This window comes from Crocuta crocuta, unplaced genomic scaffold (assembly GCF_008692635.1).
Source record: "Crocuta crocuta isolate KB4526 unplaced genomic scaffold, BGI_CrCroc_1.0 scaffold72, whole genome shotgun sequence".
Taxonomy (NCBI): Eukaryota; Metazoa; Chordata; class Mammalia; order Carnivora; family Hyaenidae; genus Crocuta; species Crocuta crocuta.
In genome coordinates, this window is record NW_027529427.1 from 706,174 (window position 1) to 723,855 (window position 17,682).

The 17,682-nt window shown below is 38.5% G+C and overlaps 1 protein-coding gene across 1 annotated transcript in view; it reads left to right on the plus strand.

Moving 5' to 3' along the window:
* LOC144227346 (alpha-2-macroglobulin-like) overlaps positions 1 to 17,682 on the plus strand; it is a 48,709-nt gene that overhangs the window by 16,313 nt on the left and 14,714 nt on the right. The window contains 13 exon segments of the mRNA XM_077758961.1: positions 2,695 to 2,922; positions 3,168 to 3,231; positions 4,409 to 4,482; positions 4,484 to 4,552; positions 5,148 to 5,297; positions 8,729 to 8,896; positions 9,530 to 9,638; positions 11,676 to 11,796; positions 12,463 to 12,498; positions 12,500 to 12,674; positions 13,411 to 13,531; positions 13,900 to 14,021; positions 14,371 to 14,422. Of these exon segments, the coding sequence (XP_077615087.1) occupies positions 2,695 to 2,922; positions 3,168 to 3,231; positions 4,409 to 4,482; positions 4,484 to 4,552; positions 5,148 to 5,297; positions 8,729 to 8,896; positions 9,530 to 9,638; positions 11,676 to 11,796; positions 12,463 to 12,498; positions 12,500 to 12,674; positions 13,411 to 13,531; positions 13,900 to 14,021; positions 14,371 to 14,422 (1,489 nt within the window).

Here is a 17,682-nt window from a genome sequence, read left to right on the forward strand (position 1 = left end):
CCAAAGCCCAGTAGTATAGAGAAATAGGAGGTAATGAAAACACTATTGTAACTTTTAATGGAAAGCAGGTTGGGGTACACTTAGCACATGGGAACTTTGTAGAATTCACAGGATGACATGACTGTTCTCAGGCGTAAAGAAGTGGGTTTTTGCCTTAATACGTTAAAGAAAATGAGGTAGGTCTAGAGGTCAGAATCAAAAGGTGATTTGCATTCAAGGAAGAATGTAGATCTTGTTTCATCGAGCAATAAAATTAATGAAACAAGTATGAAATTTAAAAAGTAAGCTTAGAGACTTTAAGAAAAAAAAACAGGAGAAACAAAATTTGATAAAGTTTTTTTTCTTTTACAAAAGAAAATGCAATCAACCCAAATTGCTTTTCAAATACTAGGTCCCTAGATAAGCAAAGGAAGACATTATTATGTATGTAATATATTCATTTTTATAGTAAGAATAGAATCCTTAACCTATTTTTAGGGATCTGTCATTTTAAAAGTAATGTCCTTCTGGGGGCACCTGGGTGGTTCAGTTGGTTAAACACCTGACTTTGGCTCAGGTCATGATCTCACCATTTTTTAGTTCAAGCCCCGCATCGGGCTTTTGCTGACAGTGAGCCTGGAGCCTGCTTCTGATTCTGTGTCTCCCTCTCTCTCTGCCCCTCCCCCACTCATGCTCTGTCTCTCTCACTCTCAAAAATTAATAAACATTAAAAAAAATTTTAAATAATATCCTTTAGTTATCAGGGTGTTGGGACTAAATGTGATACTTAATTTCTTTTTTTTTTTTTAACAGTTAATGTGTTATTTTGAAATAAAAATAGAAAAAATATACCTAGGAGCGCCTGGGTGGCTAAGTCCATTAGGCGTCTGACTTTGGCTCAGGTCATGATCTCACGGTTTGTGGGTTTGAGCCCCGCATCAGGTTCTGTGCTGACAGCTAGCTCAGAGCCCAGATCCTGTTTCAGATTCTGTGTCTCCCTCTCTCTCTCTAACCCTCCCCTGCTCTCTCTCTCTCAGAAATAAATAAAAAATAATTAAAAATTTAAAAAATTAAAAAAAGAAAAATATACTTATAAAAAAGGTAATATACATTAAGGCACTTAGTAAGCCCCCTTTAACTTGAATATAATTATTATTACTGTAAAAGCCCATCTTAACATCACTAGCATTAAGGGTTTTGGGGTGGTTTTATTTTTAGAGGAAGAGAGAGACAGAGACAGAGCAAGGAGGGCAGAGGCAGAGAGAGAGAGAGAGAGAATCCCAAGCAGTTCTCCCCCATGAGTGCAGAGCCCAATGCAGGGCTCAAACACACAAACCCTAAGATTGTGACCTGAGCAGAAACCAAGAGCCCGTCGCTTAACCGACTGAGCCCACCACCCATTAACATGACTAGTAGCATTTAGTTTCAAGTGTATACACTCTATAAATTATTGTTCTTGCTTTATTTTTCTCCAGATTTTTGTTACACCCATATAATTTGCTTTGTATAGCATAGAGCTCTCTATTCATCAACGGACATGTAAATATATAATTAGAGATGTGTGGATACTCAAATAGTTATTACATAATAATGACAAATAAATGGGATAAATATTTTATTGATTCCACTTCAAATGGATGGCATAAAAGCCCATGTTTCCCAATTAACTAAAAATTGAGCATTCACTCACTTATTTGATTGAAAGTTTTCCATGTGCTAGGCAATGTTCTCATCCTGAAAATAAAAATATTATTTTTAAATACCCCTCTTTGTGATAATTATTTATGCATTAGCACCAAAGCATATATTAAAATATAAAGTGTTTTGCAGACACAAGGATTCATTCGTGCCACTTGGGAGATGAAGATGAGGGTAGAAGAAGCCTGAAAAGAATAAGGAAAGTCTTCTACATGGAGAAAAGTTAAACAACAACCCAAAAGAGACCTATAAACCTTGAGAATCCAGAGCCACAAAAAGCATTTAAAAAAATCAGGCTGTGTGGTTCTGTTGGTTAAGCATCTGACTCTTGATTTTGGCTCAAGTCATGATCTGAAGGGTTGGTGGGTTGGGGCACCACTTCAGGCTCTGTATTAGCAGCTCAGAGCCTGTTTGGGATTCTCTCTCTCTCCCCTGCTCTTGCCCACACGAGCTCTCTCTCACTCACTCTCCAAATAAATAAACATTTAAAAGGGAAAAGAAAATAATCAGCCACAGACAGCCCAGGAGTGATAGACTTCAGCTAAGTCACCAACTCAACTCTTGAACCCAAAGCTATTGACAGAAAGTGTTCTCAGACCCTTAAGGCTGAAATATGACATGGTCATAATACCTAGTTGAAATCCTTCACAAATAAGTCTCTGAAATGCAGTTCTTCAGCTTCTGGAGATTATTTAGTCTCCTCAATGAGGTTTTAGAATTCTAGTGTCTCTGTCTGCATAGGTAAAATGGCCCCCAAAAAGTGTCCAGCAAACTAAACAAAGAAAAAGACGCCTGGATGTAGGCCCTACAGAAATGTAAATACCAACCCAAGGAGTCTCTACACTGTAAAGGCCTCCAACAGAGATAAACACTCTCTCGATTTTTACTGTTGAGTAAATGATTCCTAGGCATGTGTTAAAGTAGGACGATGAACTAAAGCAGTTTTGTGAGAACACTGATTCTCTCTGACATACAATCTATAAAATTAATAATATTGGGGTTTTTTTCATTCATTAGGTCAAATACAAGGATCACAGTCCCTGTTATGGCTACCAATGGCTGTTGGCAGAAAACAAAGAAGCTTATCACACTGCTAACCTTGTATTCTCCCTAAGCAAGAGTTTTGTCTACCTAGAGCCCATGCCTCAGGAACTGCCCTGCAGCCAAACTCAGACAATCCAAGCACATTACATTCTGAACAGACATGCCCTGCAGAATCTGAAGGAGCTCGTGTTCTATTATCTGGTGAGAAGGAAGGCCACTTCGTTGACCCCTCATAGACAAGAGCCCTTTGTGGGGCAAGGAACCAAGAAGCTCTTTAGATGTCACTACTTTAACTTATTATCCATATTCTTTTTGAAAGTTCGGCTTCTTTTAGGGCTAATTATTGCCAGCTGGGGCTCAATAATGCAAGAATGACATGGGGCAAGACATGGGGTATAAGATTTCTGTCAGGCAAACCAAGTTCCTTTTCATTGCCTTTTTTGCAGATAATGGCAAAGGGAAGCATTGTCCGAAGTGGGACCCACGTGCTGCCTGTGAAGCAGGGAGAGAGTGAGTATTCTGACAATTCCACATTTCCACCCCACTCTGGCGTAGTCAGCCTTACACTGCAGAAATACCAGACAGAGTTTCAAAAAAGAGAGATCATTTCCATCTAACTCCAATAAATGAGAAGTTGAGAGGGGAAAGAAATAATGAGGTGCTGTATTTTGGCCCTTCACCAAGTATTTCTCTTCTTTTCCTTCAGCACTGTGTTCTATCCAGATTACTTAAAGTGTTCATGTTGTCATTTTATAATCTATGCATATTCCAAGGTTTCAGACCATAGACATTGATGCAGCTCCTTCTCAAATGGCATTTTAAAATTGTTTTAGGAAATGGAGAGAAGGTAAAATTTTGGAATGTTTTATATATACTCAGTCTTTTGCTGAGTCACTTATGTCTTTATATCATATTTCCCTCTGGAAGATAGTTCTGATTTACGAAAGGTTAAATTGAGTACTTCTGTCATTGAATGGGACTCTCACCATGAACAAATATGGACCAATATAAACCTCTGAAGTTTTCAGCTCTTCTGAGGAAGTCTAAAAGACCACTTATGACAAAACTTATCAATGACTATCTTTTGATGCTTGTTCATAGCAACACAAAAGCACCATTGTAGACTTACTTATAGAAGCTTACCGCAACATCTAAAAAATCTATATAGGTATCAAAAATAGCTTTCAAAGGAGCACAGTACTCCTCTTAAGAAAAGAAAGAGAATATTTGGTTCATATAGAAAGTTAAAGAAGATTTAAGGATAAACACCATGTGTTAAACTCTCAACTATCGTATCACCGAACTTCTGGTTCTATCTCCCTTCTCTAAAATAAAGTCTAGAGCAAATAGTAGCCATGTGGATATCTCTATACCCTCAGATAGCATCAGAACTTTGTGTAGATTAGCTAAAGCTGAAAATTAGTGTGGAATCATCGTATGATAAGAAAAGAGAGCACTTTGATAAGGTTTGTCCTCAAGCTAGAGTTCTCAGAAGTATAGAATTCTTATAGGTAAACTTTCATCTATTACATCTACTATTTTTTGTACCTATTATATCAACTAATAGAAACTGTCATTAACCAGACCAGACTCCTAAAAATGGCTTTAGGCAACAGAAAGCTTCCATTTCAGCCATGGGGAGATATCTAACCCATACTCACAATTCCTCATTCTCTCCATGCTCCAGTGAAAGGTCACTTTTCCGTGTCAGTCCCTGTGGAGGCAGACATCACTCCTATTGCTCGATTCCTCATCTACACACATTTTACCCAATGGGGAAGTGGTTGCAGATTCTGCAAAATATAAGATTGAAAACTGTCTGTCCAACAAGGTGGGGTTTTGTTATAAAATTTCAACATTTAAAACTAAAATTTGCTATTATCATCTACTTTTTTCTGCATGTGAACATTGGGGCTAAAGGGGTTAAAATGAATTCTCCAGAGATTTTCAGCAAGGTAATGGCAGAGACACACGAGGGAGCCATGTCACTTAACTCCTAGTTTAAAATTCTCCTGCACTGTCTCTTACTATCTGATTCAGTTCAGAGTACTTTGCTCCCTTCTATGATGACATGTTGGAAAATATAAGTTCTTAAGAATACTAAGGAGCCAAAACAAAAACATAAAAGCATCTAGAACCATTTGCACTCCACCTTCACTTAATAAACACCTTACATATATCAAAGGTAAAAAATGGAATCTCAAATTTACTAATTTATAAGAATTAGATATCATTATAATGGTTCAACTGATTGAAGCAGAGTGATGCGTAAGGGACAGAAAGTCTCAAGACTCACAACGTGCCATCCACCACCAAGTCAAAGAAAGTGAGTGTGCATTCACTGTGTGGAACACTCAGGAAATGCTTGTGAATGAACAAATAAGTCAGGACATTTGTTTTTCTGACCATTCTCGCCAATTTCATAGGTGAACTTGAGCTTCCGTCCAGCACAAAGTCTCCCGGCCTCACACGCCTGCCTGCGAGTCTCAGCTTCTCCTCAGTCCCTCTGCGCCCTCCGTGCTGTGGACCAAAGTGTGCTACTCATGAGGCCCAAGGCTGAGCTGTCCGCGGCTTCGGTGAGTTCCGGCAACCCTGGGGGTCAGGAAGGGCCATGCAAGGGTCTCAGAGCAAGGAGAAATGGCTATCTGAGTAAGATAGAATCTATCAAAATTCCATTTACCTGGAGTTGCTAGTTTTGATCTCTTTCGCGGGCACTTTTTCTGGTGAGAAATATATTACATTTCAATACAGAGATATGTATTTCCTTACATAGGTTTACATACATATACAAACATAAACATGCATATGTGTAGGTATGTTTGTTCATATATATGTACATCAATAAAATCATGCATCTTTCAAAGTCCATGAAATCCTAGAGCTCTCTGAAACCAGTAATAGGTATTTTCAAATGAGTTGTAATGTTTGTAAAAGCTCAACAAAAGTAGTACATTTAGTTGCACTAAAACTGATATGAAATAACAAATTTCTGTTTTTATAAGAATTATATCAAACACCGTATGTCCTAAGATGAACTTAATTTCTGAAGGAAGATATACATTGTCTCTGATGAATAAAAATTGGGAAAATGTGGGCACTTGGATGGCTCAGTTGGTTAAGCATCACTTAAGCATGACTTCAGCTTAAGTGTGGGGGAGTTGGAGCCCCACAACACCAAGTTCAAGCAGGGTGGAGCCCGCTTGGTATTCTCTCTTTCTCCTCTCTCTCCTTTTGTGCTTTCTCTCTCTCAAAATAAATAAACTTAGGGACGCCTGGGTGGCTTAATTGGTTAAGCGTCCGACTTTGGCTCAGGTCATGGTCTCACAGTTTGTGGGTTCAAGCCCCATGTCGGGCTCTGTGCTGACAACTTGGAGCCTGGAGGCTGCTCTGGGTTTTGTGTGTGTCTCTCTCTACATCCCTCCTCATCCTCTCTGTCTCTCAAAAATAAATAAACATTAAAAATAAATAAATAAGTAAAGAAACAAAAGATTTTTTTGGAAAAATGAGTGCTCGCTTCGGCAGCACATATACTAAAATTGGAAAAATGAATTATTATATGATAAATGACATTAAATTAAATCCTTTAAAATGTTGGGTTAATAGAAGAAACAGCACAAGTGTACACTGGAGTGGAACAATGAGAAACAAATTAACATTTGCTAATAGTCATTTGCTTGTATCTTCAAATTTGCAATATGAGGCCAATTGAAATAACCTCTTACTGAGGTTTCTTTCTTACTATCAAAACTTTACAATGAGAAATTTATATTTTACTCCCTGAAAAAAAGTTACAAGAAAAGATTTTTAGTCCTTCCAAATGGAATTTAATTGAAAATATTAGAATTCTTCTAAAGAAAGTATTAAATACATTTCAGTATACTGAATACAACACAGTTTTAAGTACATTCAGTATATTTTTCCACATAGGAAAAATAACAATGTCTTATGTTTATAGAAGAATTCCATCCTTCTTGGGGTCTTTTGATTTATTTATTTTTAATTTATTTTAAGGAGAGATGGGGCAGAGAAAGAGGGAGAGAGAATCCCAAGTAGTTTCCATGCTGTTGGCATGGAGCCAGATGTGGGACTGAATCCCCACAAACCATGAGATCATGACCTGAGCCAAAATCAACAGTCAGTCGCTTGACCGACTGAGCCACCTGGGCACCCATCTCAGGATCTCTTTACATTATAACAACACTGGTGGATAGAGAAGGCAGACGTCTTATTATGTTTTAATACAAAAATAGAAGCTTTCCAGTGTTTCGTAGTAGACCCGGGTTCGAACACTAGCCCTGGCCTCTCAAGCCTTGATAGCACTTTACTAATGAATCACTTTGATCCCAGTAACATAAGCCATTCATTCCACAGGTATTTATTTAGTGCCTGCTGTATGCTAGGCATACATACTGTTTGTAGGAGTGCTGGGGATATATTAGTGAGCTTGAATAACAAAAGCCATGCTCTCATGGGACTTCTGCTTCCATAGATGAGACACAAGAAAAGAAAAAGCAGAGGGATGCCTGGATGGCTCAGTTCGTGGAGCGTTTGACTTCGGCTCAGGTCATGGTCTCACAGTCTGTGAGTTTGAGCCCCATGTCAGGGTCTGTGTTGACAGCTCAGAGCCTGGAGCATGATTCAGATTCTGTGTCTCCTTCTCTCTCTGCCCCTCCCCTGCTCATGCTGTCTCTCTCTGTCTCTCAAAAATAAATAAACATTAAAAAAATTTTAAAGAGAAAAGAAAAAGCAAAGAGGAGACATGGAGGAGAGGAAGAGGGAGCTACCTTTGAGAAAGTATTTAATTTCATGACACTACTCACTTGGCCAATGTATTGCCAAGTAGTTTTAAGCCCCTATTAACATAATGCAGTGTACTAACAACATTTTTACATCTTACTCTTCCCCTTCAAATGAATTTGAAAGCATCATTTCCAGTATTTTATGTACTGTGTGAAGATCTGGAGCATTGCATTCTGTGAATAATGCTTAAGAAAATACTATCCTTGGGGTGCCTGGGTGGCTCAGTCGGTTAAGTGTCCGACTTCGACTCAGGTCATGATCTCGTGGTCCGTGGGTTAGAGCCCTGTGTCGGGCTCCATGCTGACAGCTTAGAGCCTGGAGCCTGTTTCAGATTCTGTGTCTCCCTCTCTCTCTGACCCTCCCCTGCTCACACTGTCTGTCTGTCTGTCTGTCTGTCTTTCTCACACACAAATAAATAAAACATAAAAAAGAAAATACTATCCTGGCCTATATGGAGGATATCTACTTGTTCATGTGCCCATTCACACGTGTTCATTAACTTTGTTGTACAGTGAGTCAGTTGCTAGCCACAAGGAAAGACAGAACCATCATTTCATTCTATCATCCTGAAGTTTTTTACTATGTCCCAAATATAGCAGACATAGTTTTATCTCAATAAAATTTTATTCCATCCTAGTATGGAGTCTAGTGTTTGCCTCTGAACTATGCAACGAATTGTCCTGATCCTTGAGTACTTAGATGGGAATGTTTTGGGATATTTTCCCTTAAAATTCTTGAAAACAGCTTCATCTCTATAAACTATTTCAGCAACAGTGCACTGAAACGAAGACTGACGGTAACTACTCTTTTTTTTATCAATGTTAAAATTTCTGTTTAATTACAGTCCAAATTCAAATGTTTCTAAATGCCTTAAAAATGTCCTTTAAAGTTACTGATTTTCCCAATCCAGAATCCAATTCAGGATCTTGCACTGCATTTTATGGTAATGTCTCTATAGAAATTTACCGTCTGGAACAGTTCCTTAGTCTATGTCTTTTTTTTTTTTTTTAATAGTTTATTGTCAAATTAGTTTCCACATAACACTCAGTGCTCATCCCCACAAGTGTCCTCCTCCATGCCCATCCTCCCTCCCCCCACATCCATCAGTCCTCAGTTTTTGACGGTAACTACTCTTTTCTTCTCTCTTTGCACTTCAGAAGAATAAGCCACAAATAAGCTTGTCCTTTTGTCCTTTGCATTTATACAGGTTTATGATCTGCTGCCAGTGAAGGACCTCACTGGTTTCCCTGGGAGTTTGAATCAACATGAGGAAGATGATGGAGACTGTATCAAAAGCCATAATGTCTTCATCAATGGAATCATGTATTCCCCTGTACCAAATACAAGTGAAAAAGATATATATAGCTTCCTATGGGTAAATTTGTATTTTTACAAATTTTGTAAAATACAAGTAAAGAAACTTGTATTTTACATTCTAAAGATTTTTTGAAGATTTTGAATTCTAAAGAATAATGGGATATTATATGTGAAAAAATATTTGTTTTAATACCTTCATATCACAGTTGAGGGTTATGGGACACAGAGTGGTCAAGTGACTTCTCCAAGGTCATGAATACTAGGCAGATCTGTTAATAGCAACAGAGCCAGGGCTAGAACATTTTGGACTATTAGTCAAGTTTTTTTAATAATTTTTCCTGAAATTCGTTGCCTTGCATTATTTCTAATTGTCACATATATAAAATATTACTCTTAAAAGAGTTTAAACAACAGAATAAAATTACTTCCATGAGTATACCAATATCTTTTCTACAGATGTGAGCATTGAAAGTTCAGGATTGGGGCATCTGGGTGGCTTAGTCAGTTAAGCATCCGACTCTGATCTCGGCTCAGGTCTTGATCTAAGAGTCATGAGTTCAGGCCCTGCATTGGGCTCCACTTAAAAAAAAAGTTTGGTATTAAGCTAATTGGAATGTTTGTGAAACTCAATGAAATATGTGCCTATATATTATATATTTATGTACTAATTAGGTGATAATTTCCTTCATAGGGTATGGGCTTAAAGGCATTCACAAACACAAAGATTCATAAACCCAAAGTATGTTCACCGCCTGAACCCTATGCAATGCAGTCATCTCGAAGGCCATTTGCTTTTCCAGGTAAAAAAAAAAAAAATTAAAAGTTAATATATTGAGTCAAATAAAAGATTTTTTAAAAAGGTAAAATGTGATAAAATTAACAAGTAAGAACTTATGATTCAGATATACTAAGGTTCTTGCTCAAGAGCACATAGGAATACAAACCCAAAAATTCTAGGGGCGCCTGGGTGGCTCAATGAATTGAACATCTCACCCAATTTTGGCTCAGGTCATGATCTCACAGTTTGTGGGATCAAGCCCTACATCGGGGTCTGCACTAACAGCATGGAGCCTACTTGGGATTCTCTCTCCTCTTCTTTCTCTGCCCCTCCCCTACTCGCTCTCTCTCTGTCAAAATAAATAAGATAAACTTTTAAAAAAAGAATCTGCCTCTAGTAAATGGAGATGTGTGAGGCTGAAAAGGAAAGATATAATTTCTAGTCACAGGATCAGCGTAAATAGAAACAGAATGTTCACAAATTGGGATTATATTCTCACCAGTTAGGTAAGGAAGCTCTAACTTCCCTAATATATCAGTCAATATTCATATTGAAATCACATTTATTTCTCAGTGATATGGGCTCCTTTACTGGTGAATCAGATAGTAAGTAAGCATTTATTTATAGTCTGATATTGTCAAATCATGGTGGAATATAAGTTGAATACAAACTAAAGAGTTTGTCAAAAATCAAGGAAAATAGTCAATGAAAGTAAATTGGTTATATAGAATTTAAATAATCCTTTAAAGTAGAATTCATAGTAGGGGCACCTGGGTGGCTCAGTCAGTTAAGCATCCTACTCTGGCTCAGGTTATGATCTCATGGTTTGTGGGTTCGAGCCCCGTGTCTGTGCTGTGCTGACAGCTCAGACTGGAGTCTACTTCAGATTCTGTCTGCCTCTCTCTCTACTCCTCGCCCACTCATACTCTGTCCCTCTCCCTGAAACATAAATAAACATTTAAAAAACAAGAAAACAGGGGCACCTGGGTGGCTTAGTCGGTTAAGCGTCCGACTTTTGCTNCAAGAAAACAAATTTTAAAAACTAAATTAGAATTTTTAGTGAACTTATGTATAGGAACAAATTTTTTTTCAGAGAGCTGATTGTTAAATATTTACCAGCACACCATTAACAGAAAGTAAATAGGCAAGAGAACCCACCTGACCTTCTGAGACATGTGGAAATAAAGAACTTCTTTGATGTTTATTTTTAAAAAAATTTTTCATGTTTTTATTTATTTCTGAGAGAGAGAGACAGCATGAGCAAGGAAGGGTCAGAGAGAGAGGGAGACACAGAATCTGAAACAGGTGCCAAGCTCTGGGCTGGCTGTTAGCACAAAGCCCAACACGGGTCTTGAACCCACAAACCGTGAGATCATGACCTGAGCCGAAGCCGGATGCTTAACTGACTGAGCCACCCAGGCACCCCTGCTTATTTTTATTCTTGAGAGAGACACAGACCGTGAGCAGGGGAGGGGCAGAGAGAGAGGGAGACACAGAATCCAAAGCAGGCTCCAGGCTCTGAGCTGTCAGCACAGAGCATGACATGTGGCTCGAACCCACAGGCTGCAAGATCATGCCCAGATCCGAAGTCGGTTGCTAAACAGACTGAGCCACCCACCCTCCCCAAGAACTTTTTTATCCTCGATCCTTCACTCCTATACACTTTCTCAGAACCACTGTCATAATGTTTGGAGACAATGGTTCTTTGACCCCACAGAGGAACACGCCAAATGGAAATTGACAGTTGCCCTTCTCCCAACCCAGGGAGGCTCTTTCTCCGAGGCTCTTTCTGCCTTTCTGCCTCTAGGTCTCCATGTCCTCTATTTGTGATTCTCTTTCCCCTCCCCTGCTCCCCTCTCACTTTGAACTTACTCTAATACTCTAGAATCCAGCTTAACTATCACTTCCTCAAAGAAGTGTTCCCTTAACACCAAAGCACCCTCTCCTGGTTCCTGTCCATTCCATCAGCCTGTTTATTTCTTTTGTAACATGTATTACAGTCTCTGATAAGCTTAATCTTTATATTTAGCATTTCGGTCTCCTCTCTCACCCACGATAGTCATATCTGAATTGCAAAGAGGCCGTGAACTTACAGAGATGGCACATGTCTCAGAGGCTTTCACCGGGACTGTGAGAAAGTACTTCCCTGAGACGTGGATCTGGGACTTGGTGGTGGTAAAGTAAGTAACTCTCTTTATATATAAAAGGCAACAATATAGACTCCTCACAATTGTCTGGTTTTAGGTAATTTTTGAATATCCAAGTATTTCTCTTACACACATTGCTGTTTTCAGGAGAGGTCTAACATAAATACTTCCGTGAAGTCTCATTATTCTATCAGAGTGGAGAAATTTTGTACACAATTAATTCTAAGACTTCCAGAAAATGGGAATAAGGACCAGGCACTGCATAGACTAACACCTGTAAGAGATGCTTCATTGGCCAACAATCTTGGGCTAAGCACAGAATCAGTCAGGCCAACTAGACACATTAGTAGTAGAATTAAAAATTGTAAGCCTGCCTTCACTGGATCAGTATTTTAAAGAGTAAAATTTAAGATCAATCTCAAAGTACATATTCAATTTATAATGCTATTGTCTATAATAGATAATGCTACAATTACATGTCAATAGAAGATTCTAATATAGACTGGAATTGGAAACAGAATTGGAAGAAAAGGACTTCTTACATTTTCCCATTTCAAGCCTTGATTATTCTCTCCTTTATTTATATTTCTACTGAGTGCCTTCAGGTCATGACAATAGAATTATTTACAGGAGTTCTCTTCCTAGAAAGAATTTATGTCACTGCTTACTTTCTGTTCTTCACATTTCTATCCTCCTCAGCTCATCAGGTGTGGCTGAAGTGGGTGTGACAGTCCCTGAAGGCAGGCACCCTCTGTCTTTCCAATGACACTGGACTTGGTCTCTCTCTTCCCACCTCCCTCCGCGCCTTCCAGCCCTTCTTTGTGGAGGTCACCATGCCCTACTCGGTGATCTGCGGAGAGGCCTTCACACTCAAGGCCACTGTCCTAAACTACCTTCCCAAGTGCATCTGGGTAAGGACCTCTCTTTCCTCAATTGAACACAACAGTCCAGTAAATTAAAACCTGCATCCTTTTTAATACTGACAAACTTCCATGTGTAAAATGAGCTCACCAGGGGAGGAATACTCTCAGAGATATTCATATGTTACAGAGGCTATGGGTGCTGGTATTTTCAAATACATGCAACTTAAAACAAGCTTCTGACCCTTACCAGAACCCTACAGGTTTAGGAAGCTTGTGAAGTATGAAGCTTTCTGAGAAGGTGAACAAAAATCAGTACACTTCATTCTCGTGTCTTAGATCCCTCAAGGTTTCGACTTCTACCTTCCATTTATTTCACTTTCATACAACATCACATACCATTAAACACATTAAACCTTACTTTAAAAGTTATTGGTGAGCATCTGACCTCCCCTGAAACCACAACCACTTATCAATTGCGTATACTGTGCTGGAAGAGCTGAGGGAATGGTCAAGATCCCAGGCCAAAGATGTAGAGTTTCCACAGGCAACGGGCCATCATGACTTTTGCTCACCTCTTGTCCCACCCCATGAATGAGCAGATTCTCGAAAAATACTAAGATTTCCATGTCAGCTCCACTGTAAGGTCGTTGGCTTGCATTTGGGTCATCTTCAGTATCAGGCAACCTAAAATCTAACCAATCCCCAGCATGCTTTATCTCAAACCATTATGCTTTTGGTCCCCTTCTCCTTCTGATCTGTCTCTTGGTTTCACGTGTGGTTTCAGGTGAGTGTGCAGCTAGACCTGTCTCCTGCATTCCTAGTCCAGGAGAAGAAACAAGAGTCTCACTGCGTCTGTGAGAATGGCCGGCAGACTGTGTCCTGGGCAGTGACGCCAAAGGCATTAGGTGAGGGACAATCTCCTAGAGACAATTTCTACTCAAGGACTGTGTGTATCAGTAGGAACCTTATATCTAATGCCACTTCCCTCAAGCAAAAACACCCCTCCGCCAACAGTAGGATTTTTTTTCCTTTGTCTTTTGTTCTAGGATGTCTAGGAAGTGCTATCCCCACTTCCCTTACCCCCATCTCCACCTTGGATTCTCAGTGGCATTCGGCTCTCTGCTTCCATCCTTGCTCCTGTGTTTTCATAAAACCAAACCTGTGTTTTCATAAAACCAAAAGTGGTTACAAAGCCCTGAACACTTATGAAACTTGAGGTTGGAGGCAAGGAGAAGGAAAGCGATGGCGCTTATCTGTATGGCCCCTTTTTTAGGAAATGTGAACTTCACCGTGAGCGCAGAGGCACTGGAGTCTCAAGAGCCATGTGGGACTGAGGTGGCTGTGGTCCCTGAATATGGAAAGAAAGACACAATCATTAAGTCTCTGCGGGTTGAAGTAAGTAAGACAACACATTTGATAGGTCACAATGAGTCAATAAAAACAATGGTGAATCCAGTTGAGATTTCAAGGGCTAAATAATACATAATCACAAACAGTTCACAATATTCTCTTCTTTCTCCATCTCTCTCTATCTGTATCTCTCTCTCTCTCTCTCTCTCTCGATATTTATATAATTTTCCCTCATTTCCTCATCTATCAACCTGCTTCCTTCATACTGCTTATACTTACAGAATTTGTGTATGTAATACATTTGGAAGTCAGCCCCACTATCAAGAAATGGGTGGTTCCCCTCTCAATATCCATGTCCATTCTCACCTCTACCTTTTCTTTCCTTCACCTAAAGCCTGGAGGACTAGAAAAGGAAGCAACATTCAACTCCCTGCTCTGTCCATCGGGTAAGAGTCACTCATCATAATTAAAATAGCATTGACCAAAGCTTGTGTAACATTTCAAGTTCAAAGAATTTTATATGTTATTATATTATTATTATTATATATATAACATTATATATTATTCCTACACTTCCCTATGAGGTAAGTAAGACCCAGAGAACCATCATCCCATTTGAGAAGACACTAAAGCAACTCACAATAGAAGATATAACTTTATCTTGGTGGAGAGTTTTCTAGTCTAAACAAAAACACAGAAATTTAGTACACTAAGAAAATTATCAACACAATGTGTTCTCACCTCAAACAATGTGGAATCAATATCATACATGTGTTTCTTGACTTTCTCTGTCTACCTATTAATTTCTGTTTACTGTGTTTATTATACTGTCAAGACTTCAAATATATAAAATATGTTCTATTTTAGCCTTACTTCTACATCTCAGTGAATTTACCACCAAATCCTTTTATCATGGCTTGCCCTCTATTCCTGAGTTCTTTGTTTTCATTTATTTCTTATGTGTCTAGGGCTAATCATCAAGCGGTTTTATTAAAATTATTTTTTATTGGGGGGGGCCTGGGTGGCATTGTCAATTAAGCATCTGACTTTGGCTCAGGTCATGATCTCACGGTTCATGGATTCAAGCCCCATGTCGGGCTCTGTGCTGACAGCTCGGAGCCTGGATGGAGCCTGCTTCAGATTCTGTGTCTCCCTCTTCTCTCTGCCCCTCCCCCAGTCACACTCTGTCTCTCTCTCTCTCCCAAAAATAAACAGTAAAATTTTTTTAAATTAATTTGTATTGTCCATGTAATACAAAAATACCTTCTCCTTTCCAAGGCACAACTTCATATTAAAGGCAATATTTTATAACACTTTAATTATCATCCATTTATGTTTAGAAATAACATGCATAGGGGCGCCTGGGTGGCTCAGTCGGTTAAGCGTCCGATTTTGGCTCAGGTCATGATCTCACGGTTCGTGGGTTCGAGCCCCATGTCGGGCTCTGTGTTGACAGCTAGCTCAAAGCCTAGAGCCTGTTTCAGATTATGTATCTCCCTCTTTCTCCCTGCTCACGTTATCTCTCTCTCTCTCAGGAATAAATAAAACATTAAAAAAATTTTTTTTAAAAAGAAATAACATGCATAAGTGAATTTGTTTTATATGTGATTCATGTAAATGGCATAAGTTTCATTCTATAACTTCTATAAGTAACATTTCACGACTTTTTACTCAGCAATCTAGCTTAAAGATCTAACCATGTTACATTATAGAACTAGGTAATCCCTTTTAGTCCCATTCCTGAAAGGTAATTTCCTTTTAGGGAATTTAGTAAAATTCCATACTATCGATATATCACAGTTCTAATTGGTATTTTTAGCTATTCCTCATTTTCTTAACTATTTGCCAGGATGAATAAGTGTAAATAATAAATACCTCCTTATGTACAGATGCAAGGTTTTTTAAAATATTTTTTAATGTTTATTTATTTTTGAGAAAGAGAGAGAGAGAGAGCATGAGCAGGGGAAGGGCAGGGAGAGAGGGAGACACAGAATCTGAAGCAGGCTCCAGGCTCTGAGCTGCCAGCACATAGTCTGACACAGGGCTTGAACTTATGAACAGGGAGGTCATGATATAAGCCGAAGTCCTATGTCCAACTGACTGAACCACCCAGACACCCCGCAAGTATTTTTTTAAAGTGTTTATTTATTTTGAGAGAGAGAAAGAGAGAGAGTGAGCAGGTGAGGGGCAGAGAGAGAAAAGGAGACAGAGAATCCCAAGCAGGATCTGAACTGTTGGCACAGAGCCTGATTTGGGGCTTGATCCCACAAGCCACGAGATCATGACTTGAGCCAAAACCAAGAGTCAGACACTTAACGGACTGAGCCACCCAGGCGCCCCCAGATGCAAGTATATTTACGGTACATACCAAAATGTGAAATTCCTAATTAAGGCAATATGTATATTATTCAGCTATAATAGAATGTTAAAAACCCTTTCTTTATTTCCTAAATATGTTAAATATTCCCACCGGTTTATATTTCCCTCCATTTTCACCATCATATTTTACCATGAAAGTTTTAAATTTTGGTAAAAAATTTGGATGAAAAAATATAATGTTTTAATCTGAATCTCTATAATCACAAGTGAGGATGAGCTAATTTTTACATATTTATGAATGTCTTCACATCCTGTGACCTCTCAGGTCGTAGTTGTTTGGGTTTTTTTTCTGATCCATCTGTATTGCACTCAATAGATTCTTTTTTTTTTTGTAATAGTTTATTGTCAAGTTGGTTTCCATATAACACCCAGTGTTCATCCCCACAAGTGCCCTCCTCCATGCCCATCACCCCCTTCCCCTCCCCCCCACCCCCATCAGTCCTCAGTTTGTTCTCGGCATTCAAGAGTCTCTCATGGTTTGCCTCTCTCCCTCTCTCCCACTATTTTTCCCCCCTTCTTCTCCCCCATTGTCCTCCGTTAATTAGATTCTTTATCTATTGAATAAGTTGCATTTTTCTTGGTTAATAATTTGTTTTTTACCTTTTTTATGGCATCTGGGTTTTTAAAAATGTTTATTTATTTTGAGACAGGAGGGAAGGGACAGAAAGAGAGAGAGAGGATCCACTCAGATTGTTTTCTTACAAAAATTTCTTGGGGGAAGTTAATAGAGGTTTTTTAATATGCAAATAATACAGGGCCCCTGGGTGGCTCAGTTGGTTAAGCACCCAACTCTTAATATCGGCTCAGGTCATGATCAGCTTCATAAGTTCAATCCCCATGTCACCTGCTTGGGATTCTCTCTCTCCCTCTCTCTCTGCCCCTCCATATTTGTGTGCAAGTGTGCACATGCTCTTTCTCTCTCTCTGTATCAAAAAAATAAATTAAATTAAAAAAAATTTTAACATACAAATAATACATATATAATATAATGTATATATGTATATACAATGTATGTATACATTATTATCTATTTTATATGTAATATAAATATATTTATATAATATATATTTTAATATACAATTACTTTATATAATATATACACATATAATATACATACATAATACATATACATATATATTACATATACATATATGTAGTACATATATAATACATATATAATATTATATAATTATATAATATATATACAGTTGCATATCTAAATTTTAATTTAGAATTTGGAAATAAGTGTACACCTGTAAGATTGTCACCACAACTTCCACCATAAACCTATCCGTCACTTCCAGAAGTTTCCTTCCACTCTTAGTAT